Raw genomic sequence first — 13,803 nt, 5'->3', positions numbered from 1 at the left:
CACTGCTGCCTTGTGCTCAGAGGCATGGCTAGAGAGAGAGGAAGCTTTGCTCTCCCTGAAAAAGCAGCAACCTTTAGGTTAAATTGGCCATGATAACTGTTACCCTAAAATGATGAGACATGAATGAAATACACAGAGAGAGGCTAAAGAACAACGCTGTCTCTGCACCCCAGGCCCAGCTTCGGTTCCTTGGGTTGAAACCCTGGTTGGGGATCCACGTACACCTCCCTGTCAGTGTACCCATTATCTTTGACTCTTCTACTGGGGTATCCAGCTCGGCCCAGATTTTCTAGGACGGAATATTTACCTTGCTCTTGTAAGTACCCTATCTCCCAAACTGGACTCTGACTCTAAGGGTTGGATTTGTTCTCGGCTGAAAAGTTTTCGGGTGTGGATGGCCTGCAAAGATTTTGAAATGGTGCCTTTTCCTCTATGCTCAGATCCAACTGCCTCTTGGTACATCTTAGAAACTGCAGGTACCTTCAAGGCAAACTTTCCCCAAGATTGAATCCATTATTTTGCTTCTATACCTGCACTCACCCCCAACCAGTACTTCCTAGTGCATTCTCTCTTTTAACTAATGGCATTACCACATACCCAGCCATCCAAGCTAGATATCTTTGGCTCATTATCACTCTCAATCCCTTCCACCTAATCAGTGGTCAAGCCTTGTGGATTTCTCTTACTTAAATATCTTTTTTTTTAATTCCTTACCCAAGGATATTTTTCTACTTATTATTGGATAGAGTGGGAGGGAGGGAGAGAGAGAGAGAGAGACGGAGAGAAACATCGATGTGATAGAGCCACATCGACTGGCTGCCAACCGCATGACCCCAGCAGGGTTGGGGACGAACTGCAACTGAGGTACGTGTCCTTGACCAGAACTGAACCTGCGACTCATTGGTCCATGAGCCAATGTTCTAACCACTGAGCAAAACCAGCCAGGGCCTTAAATATCTTTTAAATGCAAAACTTTGCACTAGCCTCAAATAACCACACTTTTTAAAGGCTTTATCATCTCTTGTTTCTATAATCTCATTTTCTTGCTTCTAGTTCAGAGACTTCTCCAGATGTATGTCACAACTACTTTCTACACTGTATTATTTCCTTCCTTAAAATGAGGAAGAGGAGAAAGAAGGGGAGGGGAGGGGGAGGTGGCATTCTCAAAATTAAATGCATGTGATTAGAATCACCTGGTAAGTCTTTTCTAAAAGACTACTGATGCCATGTCCTTACACCCTAAAATTCTCACTGAATTGTGTGGAGTGGGGGCCCGGTATCAGCATTTTTTAGAGCTCTCCAAGTAATTCTAATATGCAATAGGATTGAGAACCACTAGCCCAGAAGACAGTCTCGTTTCTGCAGCCCCTAGCACATGGAATGGGCCATACAGACATTCAAGTTTATTAAATGAAACCAAACGGTTCCTAGCATAACATCCAAGCATCTTTCAAATGGTTGCACCTAAACTTTCTAAATTTCTCTTCTGAGCCATTTCCCATTCCTCTGATGCCCCCTGTTGCCCTCACGGACTCAATGTCAATCCCTATTTTCTAGGTTCACTTTCACATTCTCATGCCTCTGTATGACCCATATCCTTTGCCTGTAATAATTTTTCCAATCTTCTCCACTTGTTAAATTTCACTCATCCTTCAAGTCTCAGTTCAAATCTTACACATTTTGAATGCATCCTCCAATTCCCCAAGGGAGAATTCATTGCTTTGTCTCCTATGCCACTGTAAGCTAGTTTCTTTCTAGATGTTTGTATAGAAAATATAGCGACATGGAATCACACACATTTTTAAAAGTCTATTTTTTTGTCTACTTACTAGTCCATTCTCCATCTGTCCAGTTCATATTCCACTAACAAGTAACCACTGATGCTACTTTTTATGTATCTTTGCAGAGATTGGTTGTGTACTGTACACAAGCGTATGTAAATAAGCTTTCCCCACTTTTTTGAGGTAGGGGAAAATGGTAGTATATTATACACATAGTCTGCATCTTGCTTATTATGTAAAGATATATCCTAGAGATCTTTCTCTGTTAGTACTTAAAACATTTCTTCAGCCCCTTTTCAGCTGCATTGTATTTTAATGTATTGTTGTATGACATTTTATATAACCAGACATGTTGACATTTAGGTCTTCTCAATATTTTACCATACAAAATATTTTGTAAAACAAGTAATTTTATAAATAGGTAATTTCATGTTTGTGTGAGTATATCTATATAATCAATATCTAAAAGTAAAATTTCCGGGTCAAAAGGTATATGCACTTGTCATTTTGACAGACATTGCTGAATTGTCTCCATCGGGCTTTTTGGTGACCTAGCATGCTGTCATTCCTGTGACTATTCCAAAAGCACATAAAACGTTCATTCTACATTTTGAGAGTACTGAGCTCTTTATATATCAATTTTATATTTATTATTATTATCATGTATTCCTAAATTGAGAGCAAACTGAAGTTTCTAATTACTAGTATGATTGTCTCTTTTTCCATGTATCATTTGTAGGTTTTGCTTTATAGAACTCAACACTATATAAGCTGATGTGAGAGATTTGTAATAGGTACATCTTCACTGTGAACAAGTGACTTTAGCCTAATTAAATGCCCTTCCTTGCACTGTTTAATCGTTTTTTCCTTGAATTTCAACTTGTCTAATTTTAGGCTGGACCCCTATTGTTTTGTTGTTGTGGTGGTTTTTTTTGTATATTTATCTGAATTCAGCTTTTCTGAATTATTATTTTAGATATGTCTTGTATACAGTGCAGGCTTGATCTCTGCTATGTGCTACAACCTGAAGTTCCTTATCCTTTATTAAGGTAAGCTTAGGCCATTTATATTTATTGAAATCATATATTTGTTTGGTATTAGCTGTCATATGATTTGTTTCTATAATTTCTCTTACGTTTTTTAATGATACACTCCATTTTTGTTTTGTTTTGTGCAGGTGCTTCTGATATTATGTAAGTTTTTTCCCTAGTGCAACCATTATAATGATAACTTTATATAACCCTCCTATTCTTGGTTCTTTCTATTTTATGTAGTATCTATAAGTCTCCTACTCTGAATAGTGACAGAATGTATTTTCTCTTCCCCTTTAATTCCATTCTCTGATATTTATGGATAGTATTATCTTTATTAGTGTTTCTATTCGTACCAAAAAGTATGTTTGAATTGCTTAAATTATCTATCTTCATCTCCTAGTACAGGTGAGGCAAACAACTTACCTATTGTTCTTGGCTTCCTATTTTTGTTAGCTGACTTATTACTACATTTCCATGACATTTCCACTCAGTTTGGTACCTAATGTCACATAAGTTTTAGTCTCATTTCTATAGTTAAATACAGTCAATGCTCATTTCCAGTTCTTTACTGTAAAACTTTCAGGCATTTCTTGGCTGGTTCAAATTTGATTTCTAGTTGTTTCCTCAAAAGAAATCATGAGAACAATATTTTCTGAGGTTTGTTTGGTTTTTTTCCTTCCTATTTTCAAAACTATCTGTAGGTTTTTTATTTGAAAAAGGTGTGGTGAGCCCTGGCCAGTTTTGCTCAGTGGTTAGAGTGTCGGCCTGTGGTCTGGAGAGACCCGGGTTTGGTTCCCACTAAGGGCATGTACCTTGGATGCAGTTTGTCCCCGGCCCTGTTTGGGTCATGTGGGTGGAAGCCACTTGATGTGTCCCTTTCATGTCGATGTTTCTCTCTCCCTCCCACTCTATCTGAACAAAATATTGAAAAATGTCCTCAGGTGAGGATAAAAAAAAAAAAAGAAAAGAAAAAGGTGTGGTGAATATGAGATTTCTGGTGTACAACTCCTTTCCTTCAGGATCTTCTAGTTCACTTCACTACCCCTGGAGCTGAGATTTCTGTAGAGGGTTTGAAACCAATCTAAATTTTTTTCTCCCTACAAGTGATTTGACCTTAATGCCTATTCACCAAAAGATTGTATCTTTTTCTTTACAGTTGAGTAACTTTACTAGAATATGCCTTCTTGTTGACTTTCTGGGACAGTTTCTCCTAGCCTGCAGTGCACTGTTTCAAATATGTAGTTACAAGTTTTATTTATTTTTCCTTCAAAACTAAAAATATTTTTCTGATTCATACCTTTAAAAATGTGTTCTTCCCTTATTTTTTGTTTGGGTATTCCAGTGATGCAAATATTGAATCTCCTTTATGAGGTGTATGTGGAACACCTATGACCTGTCTCCCACAGTCTCCGAGGGGAAAGAACTGTCCATCCTCTTCCCTAACTTCAACTCTCTCCCTGAGTCCCAGGAGCCCTTCCTTCCTGTCTCTGCTAGAAGTTTTCTACATTCATCAGGCCTCGTCTCTGCTGTGAAGTTTCTCCAACTTCACTGGCTCCTTTCTCTTAGTCCAGAAACACTGCCAACTCTCTCCCAGCCACAAATTGACTTCAACCCTAACTACCCCATTTGCTTCAACCCTATCTTCTCTGCCCCTTCAGTAAGCATTTCCTAAAATTGCTTACTATTCATTACTCTCATTTCTTTACTTTTTATTGACTCCTCAACACACCTGGCTTCTTCTCTGAAACGTATCTTGCTTATGTAAGAAATAGCCCTTAAGTAATAATAACCAGTGGGTCAAGACAATGCAGAGACAAGCCACACACTACGAGAAAATGTCTGCAAAAGAAACATCTGGTAAAAGACCAAAATATTATACAAAACATACAAAAAACTGTTAGAACTCAACAATAAAAAAAACAAACAATTAATTAAAAATGGGCCCATATGTATGTACCCTTATGCTCATTGTGGCTTATTTATAATAGCCAAGGCATGGAAACAACCCAAATGTCCTTCAGTGGATGACTGGACAAAAAAGATATGGTACATTTTTACAATAGAATACTACTCAGCCATAAAAAAGATGAAATACTGCCACCTATAACAACATGAATGGATCTTGAGAGCATTATGCTAAGTGAAGTAAGTCAGACAGAAAAGATATGAACTGTATGATTTCACTCATGTGACATATAATACAAAATGCAACAAACAAAACCCCAAACTTATAAATAAAGATAATAGAACGGTGGCGACCAGAAGGGAAGGGGATGGACAAAGAGGGTAAAGGGGTCAAATACTAAGTGACAGACTTTGGATGACGAGCACACAATTGAGGAGTCTCTGAATAGGGGAAGGATGATTCTAGTCCATTGTGAAGCAAAGGTCGCAGACAAACATCAGTTAGTCCTCTAGCACTGAATCAGAATACCCAGGTGTGTCAAGAGACTATCCTCCTCCCCTTTGAATTCAAAATCAGGATAATCTTGAAGTATAGTCCTTAAGCTGAATTTAACATGTAAAGTTGGGTCCTGAGGAAGAGGGGAGATTAGATCTCACAAGACGAGAAGCAGATTCCAGGTCAGAGAAGAGGTCTCAGGAATGCTGGGGCTCAAAGGCACAGGGTTTCCTTCGAAGGGACCGGTGAGCAGCCTGCTTTGGAAGGAAGTCAAACACCTCACCTGTACCTAACCCCGAGCAGACTCAGAAAACAGGACCTGAGGCGCATCCAGGATACCAGGCAGCCTCTGACTGGCCCAGATTAGCACATACACTAATTGAGATCTGGTTGTATACACAGTTCAGGTGCGAAGGAATTTTTGTAGGGCAGAGATCAAATAGGCATATTTGCATTGAAACCCAAATCAGTATTCCCTTCATTAACAATCATTTCAGGCAACACACCTGGACCTCTACTTATTCATTCCTCCATCTCTGTGGCCAGAACAGAAATGACTGACTGACATGTGGCGAGGCCGCCTGCCCGTCAGAGCTCCTCTGTCCCTCTCAGAGGAAGGCCACACTCCCTCGCGACCCGCATCCCTACGGGCCCTCTGCAGCAGCATCTGGTCACTCCTGTGAAACCCAGGAGCAAACAGCAGTGGGTGATATTCCCTGGTCTCAATCTCCAGGGCAGAATGAGCTGACATATGAAGCCAGGAGCAAGGACTACCCTGGGCCACCACAGCCCACTGCCCTGAAGCCAGTCTGTTCCCATATCCCTGGGACTGCTGGTGCTGTCCCGCTTGTACAGGAAACTGAGAATGCTGTCTCGGGCAGTATGGCGTCAATTCCTCAAGAAAGAATACAAAGGTAATCTGCATGAGTGATTCAAGTTAAGAAGTTGAACAGCCAGGGGTGACGGTGGGCTATGCAGAAGGAAAAGAACACAGACGCTGTCTTCAAGAGATGTCTCCACAGTTCGTCATGAGCAATTCGCTTAATGTCTCATTTGCTATGCTGTGAACACGGCGCTCACAAGTGTGAATATATTACGTATTATCCCTTTTGGAAAAGCAATGCATCACCATAGAGAAATGAGATCTTTGTAGCGAGAGTAATAAAGTAAAATATTTCAACTACAGTGAGCATAATAGCCTCTTGTTAGACAAAGGACTATAGGCGTCATAAATTTTAGATTATGGCAGTTTATGTAAGGAGGCTGAAAAGTACTCTTGATGAATAAATATATCTTTCTGAGACATCTGTCTACGCAGTTATACAGATTTGAAATCTCAGCATCCTACACAACAGTGACACATTAAAAAGATTAAATTGTAAATGGGAAAATGTGTTCACATTCTTCATTACAAAGCTGTACTCAGATACGCCATTTTAATGGGGAAACACAGCTAACCGTTCAGCATGTCTTCTTTGCTCCCCATTTACTGCTAAAACAACCAATGTGGGACTTGTCAGGTTAAACTATTTCCTTTTCTGTGTCCGCATGAGCACTACAAAAAATAGCATGCTGTCGCTGGAGTTCTTTTTCAACAGGCATGGAAGTTTACAAAGGCTACTCATTTGATGCAAAGACTAGAAATAAGACTAACAAAACCCAAATAAAGTCTCTGCAATCCCATCCAAATGCAACCCTTTATTTTGAGCACATGTAAGGACATTTTGGTTTCCAACAACATCTGAAAAAGGTTTTAAGTCTAACCTATGTAGAGTCAACCAATCCAATCAAATGAAAAATATTTATTTTTTTGTACCTATTTGTAAAGAATTCTACATAACATCAAATTCTTTCAATCCTCCACTCTTGTTGGGTAACACCTGTTATGTAAAAGATCCAGACCTAGCTTGTTGGGAATTCAATGATAAATAAAAAAGGTCCCTCCTTTCAAAGAGCTTACGGTCTAGTATAGGAGCCGTTATATACACGAGTAGCTATAATATCAGGTAGAAAGTAAAACATGCTTGAAGAGAAACACGACTCAAGGACAAAGGGAAATGAGAGATGACTTCATCCAGGAACAACATTAGTCTCAGACCCTGAAGGATAAGGGGGAGGGGCAGAAGCCACTTGAGATAAAACTTGGGGCAGGGAGAAAGGCCCTCAGCAGCATGGGAGTGGGGAACTCCTGAGAGGAGCCCGGAGCCACTCAGTGGAGAACCTAAGGAGGGAAGAAACTAATCCCAGAAACGTAACTAGTGTCAGATAAGAGAGAGCCTGGACCTATCGTAGGACAAGAAATTAATATTGATCAGAAAAGATGAACCCAGAAAGACCTAGAGAGTACATAACCAATATAGACCATTTACACAAATAAATTGATTATATAAACATACTACTAATTAACATTACTTATGTGCAAATAAGTAAATGTAGAGTAGGCTTCATTCAGGAAATTAAGTTTTACCTGTCTTATAATGATTGAAAGCACAAAGTGGATTTAAAATGATACCCCAGAACCCTGAATAAAATGTATCCCAGACTATATTTCTTGTGCCTGATCATGACACAGTCATCCTGGCCATAGAGTAGGTGGATGAGAATCCAAATTGTGAGTTAAAACTAAGAAAGGGGAAAAATTGAGGATGGGAAAGTCCTCAGCTTCAGAGAAACTGAGTCTGTAACTCTGCTTTATGGTTTTAAATTGTGGTCTGGGTTCAGTGAAAAACAGAATAACAATTATCCAGATGTTATGCCAACTAGTTAGCTGAGCAAGTCAGGAGACAGAGTGAAAATGAAAATTCTTCATCATTTGGCCAGCAGGTGGCACTTGTCACTCAGTATAGAAAACAGCAAGTGCTGAGTGAGCTGGAAACTTGTGGCTGGGGCCAGATTACTCCTTCACTGACTCAGAAAGAAGAAAGTGGAATGGACTGTTTCAGAAGCACAGGTTATAAACAGGGTCTTGGCGTGCTGACACAGCTTATCAATTACATCTTGAATCTGAGCTCTCCTTTTAGGTTTATTAAGGAAAACCTACGTATTTCCTTCAACAAATGTGATTCACAATACATCAGTCTGTTGTCTTAGTAAAGGTCCTTTTTGTCTGTATTTACCCTGTGAGGTTATGAGGTCAGTGCTAGAATGAAACAAAAAGAAAACAAATTCCAACTTCGCCAATTAAAGATGTATGACTTGCCCTGGCTGATGTGGCTCAGTGGTTCGATTCTGGTCAAGGGCATGTACCTGGGTTGCAGGTTCATCCTTGGCCCCAGTCGGGGTGTGTGCAGGAGGCAACCAATTGATATGTCTCTCTCATATCAATCGATGTTTCTCTCTTTCTCTCTCTCCCTTCGTCCCTTCCAAGTCACCCTAAAAATCAATGGAAAAAAATATCCTCAAATGAGGATTAATAAAAAAATAAAATAATTATGTGACTTGATTCAAGTTATTCAACTTCTTTGAACTTCATTTCCCTCTGTTGTTATAACTGATGTAACTAGCAAAATGAGTGGGGATTTTATTTTATTTTATCCTCACCCAAGGACATTGTTGCATTTATCTTCAGATAGAACGGGAGGGAAACATGGAGGGAGAGAGAGAGAGAAACATCAACGTGAGAAAGACACTTCGAGTGGTTGCCACGCACAAGACCCCAATTGGGGCAGGGACAAACTGCAACCGAGGTACATGCCCTTAGCGGGAACCAAACCAGGGACTCTCTGGTCTGTGGGCCAACGCCCTAACTGCTGAGTCAGACCGGCCAGGGCTGGGCAGGGATTTTATAAGATGCCATCCATTGAGATGACAGTTCTGGACCCAGAGACCTCATTTTCTTCTAGGGGAACAGATCCAATCATTGGATTGCCTCTTTTATCAGAATACTTTTCTACCTCACTATGAGTGTTCTCTAACTAGGGTGTCCTGTGGGTGGTACTCTTAGTAGACTTAGTCACTCTATACACCAGTGGGGTATGAGGGGTGGAAAAAAGGCTGCAGCTGCTGATTCCTGATATTATTACCATAATCTACCTTGCCATTAATCTATTCCTCCTGGCTGTTAGTGACAAAAGCCCAGAACCACAGAATCTAAGATCCAGAACAGTCTTTGATTTACCTAGCCAACTCTTCATTTTTTAAAATTGGGATGCCTGCCCTGGCCAGTTTGGCTCAGCAGTTAGAGCGTCGGCCTGCAGACCGGAGAGTCCTGGGTTCGGTTCCCGCTAAGGGCATGTACCTTGGTTGCGGTTTGTCCCTGGCCTAGGTTGGGGTCATGTGGGTGGCAGCCACTCAATGTGTCTCTCTCACATCGAGGTTTCTCTCTCTCTCTTCCTCCCTCTCTCCCTCCCGCTCTATCTGAAGATAAATGCAAGAATGTCCTCGGGTGAGGATAAAAAAAAAAAATCGGGATGCCTTCTGACATTGAAGTTGAAACATAAGACAGTAAGAAATGGGCTGTGCAAATTTAGGTCATTTTTACACTTGCTCCACAGGTCTGATCAATGCATAGTGCCACTGGCAGTGGGAAGCAGGACGAGAGAAGTGGAGGTGGGCAGACCATAACTGGGTGGCATGCGTCTGATATTGAGATGCTAGGCTTATTTTCACAGAAGAGGGCAAGGAGGATGGTGAGGAATCTATTTCCTTTGCCTTAGTGGAAGTAGGTTTCCATCTGAGTGCTGCTGAACTTGTCTGTTAATATTTGAAACAGACTGAATCTATAAACCTGGCTCAACTTTAATGAAAAAGTCAACTACCAAGAAAGAAAGAATAAACAGAATGGATGGCCCAAATCTGTTATTCCATCAGCAGCCATCAAAATCTCTACCTCACTAATGAATACAACATCCAATTCTAAACAAACATAAAAGTAATTAAGACTTCATGATGGGCACTAGTACTTCTAAGGGCCAGCTCTGGCCTTCATAGGGGAAAAAAAAATTCCAACAAACATAAAATCAACTCAGGGTATGCTGAATGCCTTTACAGAGTCCCCAGGAGTGGTAAACAAAATAAGAAACAGAACAAATTAAGACATTCCACATTGGAAAAATCCACTTCACCTAATTGTTTATGAAAATACCCACAGGCTGTGATACCTTTCTTTACTTCTGACCTGTTATCAAGCCACGACTAGAGGCTCTAAAACTGTAGAAAGCTGAGCCACTTGTAGAGAGATGGGGACTGCACAGGAGAATGTGTTCCCAAGGTGACTCTCAGTAGCTTCCCTATAGAAACCCAGAGATTCCACGCTAAAGGGGGGGACAAGGAGTTCTTTGGCTGTGAACCCAGTAGGTAGCTGATTTGCATGGCAGATCCCTAGCAAGGTGGGAGAGAAAAGAAAACAGAAACTGGGGTAGAAAAGGAAGTTTAAATTAAAACGACTATGAGATATCACCTCACACCTGCCAGAATGGCAGCCATCAACAAATCATCAAACAACAAGTGTTGTCGAGGGTGTGCAGAAAAGGGGACTCTAGTACACTGCTGGTGGGAATGCAGACTGGTGCAGCCACTACGGAAAACAATATGGTGTCACCTCAAAAAATTAAAAATTGAACTTCCATTTGACCCAGTGATCCCATGATCCCACTTCTAGGAATATACCCTAAGAAGCCTTAAACACCAGTCAGAAAGAATATATGTACCCCTATGTTCACAGCAGCACTATTTACAATAGCTAAGATGGGGAAACAGCCCAAATGTCCATCAGTAGATGAGTGGATTAAAAAGCTGTGGTACATATACACAATGGAATACTATGCAGCTATAAAAAAAAGAGAGATCCCTCACCCTTTGGGACAACATGGAGGGACCTGGAGAGTATTATGCTAAGCAAAATAAGTCAGCCAGAGAAAGACAAGTATCACATGATCTCACTTATTTGTGGAACATAATGAACAAAATAACCTGTGAACCAAAAGAGATCCAGAATCATAGAAGTAGGGAATAGACTGACAAACCTCAGAGGGACAGAGTGGGAGGGGAGGGAAAAGAAGAGATAAACCCAAGAACTTATGCATATATGTACAACCAATGAACATGGACACTAAGCTCTGGAAGGCAGGAGATAGAGTGGGGGCAGGAAGGAAGGGGTCATTGGGGAAAAAAAGGGGGACATCTGTAATACTTTCAATATTAAAAAAAAAAAGAAAATTTCTCTTCTAAGAGCCCAGGAATATACATTATAATAAGGCATCCAGTCTAAAGGGTCTTAAATCCCTTTCTGCAAAATTTTTCTCTTTGAATGAGAAATTTATGTCCTGACATCCAAAGGGGGTCACACATTTGACCTTCTCAAGTTCTATTTGAGAAAGTTGACATGCCATACTATTAAAAATTGTTGAATTTGGTTGCTAAATCCATAAAGGAAACAGAGATCTTATGACTTCATTAGAGCAGAGATTAAAACAGTATTTCTGCAAATTTTCCTTCACTTGAAATTGTCATGGTTACCTACATGTACAGATAGTCATATTTTATTCATTGAATTTTCTTAACAATTAAATATGATTCTGAGTTTCTGTATGAACAGGCTAATATTTCTTAAAAGAACAACTCTTTACCTAAAAAATCCGTCCTTAAGGAAGAAGCTTAATAAATTAAAAACAGCCTAACCTTTGGAGTTGTACGGACCCATGTCCCAGTGTGGACCACGTGATGATGGACATGCTGGCTGACCTCTCCGAGGCTCTGCGTGCATTCGTGGGATGGAAAGAAACGCCCCCATTCCTCACATGCACTGCAGTGTAGTTTGACTTAGCTCTCACATGTATAGAGTTTTTAAAGCACTCTTCTTCCTGTCTGGATCCCTGGAGCACTTGTGCTCACCTCTAAAACAGTCCTCAACCCCAAATTTAAAGGGGGTGACAAAAGAGAATGGGAAAAAGAGGCTGCACATTTTACCTGGGTAAATAGACCACAGCAGTCAATTTGCACACGTGAAACCAAACACTCGAGCGTCAGGGTAGATTTTGGAAAGAACTCGTAACTGCTTACCTGCGGCTGCCACTCTGCCAGCTGATTCTGATACCTTCGGACTGACTCCTGAAGTCGCTTCTCTTTCTCATTTTTTGATGGTGATACTGTGCTCATGGTGCCCAGGGGGATAGACGGTAAGTGTTCCGCCTGATGACAACTTTGCAATCAACAAGCCCAAGAGATAATAACATCAGGAGGAAGCATAAAACTGTTTCCTATCGGTAAAAGATTATTTACTTCTACAAGGACTTACTCTTTACGTCTTATATCTAAAATCTGAATATAAGGGAGGAGCATGGTGTTGATGACTTTAGATAATACATGACCTTAAATCTCCAATTTGCATGAAAAAGAGCTTAATGGAAAAAAAAAAGAGCTTAATGGAAAATGTGAAAGGTAGTATTTATTTACCAGAATGAGAGTGTTCATTACTTACTAATGCTTCATTTATCTCCCATTATCATAAAATGAGGCCTTTTGCAAAAGTGTTTTTAGATAATTAAAGCTTATCTTATTGCTGTTAAACATTTTCCCCCAAATCATTAGGGAGAGAAATTCATCTGTCTGTCCACAATACACCCAAAGAATTCTGCTTCTGAAGCACATGGGTCCTTCGTATGATGACTGTGAAGATGGGTAACTGCTGTGATGGGATGTACTCACTGATGTAGTAGAGCCCTTCATCAAATACCCCCCTCCCCCATGGCATTCCTTTGTTGAACATTCTTCTCTCCTGCTGTTGTCAGCGTATCTGCTTCTGGAAATCACTCTGCTTCCCAAGCTCTGTGATGTGCTGTCTCTAATCTCTGTGGGTTCACACGCATTATATCATCAAGCAGAATTGTGGGTAAGTGACAATAAACAGGCTGTGAGTGAGGGCTTCCCTTGTCATGCCTACAAAAAATACTAATGACTTTTGGGACACATAATTTGAAAGGTTTGAAGTCTTATTTCCCCTACTTTTGGTTTTGTGGCTATGTTCTGGGAGCTGAGTTAGCCAAACTGCTGAAAAATGGAGAGATTCTATTGTTCACCTTGGTATCAAGGCTCGGCAAGAATAAGAGGTTCAACTTCCACTGGGCATGGCTTTGATTCATGGCTGGGAATGTGTGGTTAAGGTCAATACTTAGAGCCTGCTTTTACACAGGGGTTTTTCTTTAGGTAGGGACCAAAAGGAGGTGGGAGGGACAAAATAAATGTGCATCAGACCCGGAGAGGGAGGGGGAGGTTGAGAATAGAGACAGGGCCTTCTCCCATCTGAAACAGTGTGAGGAAAATGAAGCAGATCAAACCCACAATTTCTCTGGGGAGATGCAGCTTCTAGTTTTCTTGCCCCCACCAACAGAGAAGAACCACAATCAAATTCAAGTGCTACTGTAAAAAATAAAAAATACAGCCCTGGCCGGTTTGGCTCAGAGGTTAGAGCGTCGGCCTGCGGACCGGAGAGACCCGGGTTCAGTTCCCGCTAAGGGCATGTACCTCGGTTGCAGTTTGTCCCCGGCCCTGGTCGGTCGTGCGGGTGGCAGCCACTCGATGTGTTCCTTTCACATCGATGTTTCTCTCTCTCTCTGTGTTCCTCTCTCTCCCTCCCACTCTACCTGAACAA

The 13,803-nt window shown here is 40.8% G+C and overlaps 1 protein-coding gene across 1 annotated transcript in view; it reads right to left on the bottom strand.

Annotated features, from left to right (window-relative positions):
* The window catches only part of MORC1 (MORC family CW-type zinc finger 1), a 140,944-nt gene that overhangs the window by 48,382 nt on the left and 78,759 nt on the right, over positions 1–13,803 (bottom strand). Inside the window, exon 17 of the mRNA XM_036242516.1 lies at positions 12,216–12,354. Within this exon, the coding sequence (XP_036098409.1) occupies positions 12,216–12,354 (139 nt within the window). The remainder of the gene's footprint in view (positions 1–12,215; positions 12,355–13,803) is intronic.

Source organism: Molossus molossus, unplaced genomic scaffold (assembly GCF_014108415.1).
Source record: "Molossus molossus isolate mMolMol1 unplaced genomic scaffold, mMolMol1.p scaffold_m16_p_5, whole genome shotgun sequence".
Classification (NCBI taxonomy): domain Eukaryota; kingdom Metazoa; phylum Chordata; class Mammalia; order Chiroptera; family Molossidae; genus Molossus; species Molossus molossus.
The sequence above is the reverse complement of the archived record's forward strand: the minus strand, read 5'-3'. Positions and strand labels throughout refer to the sequence as shown.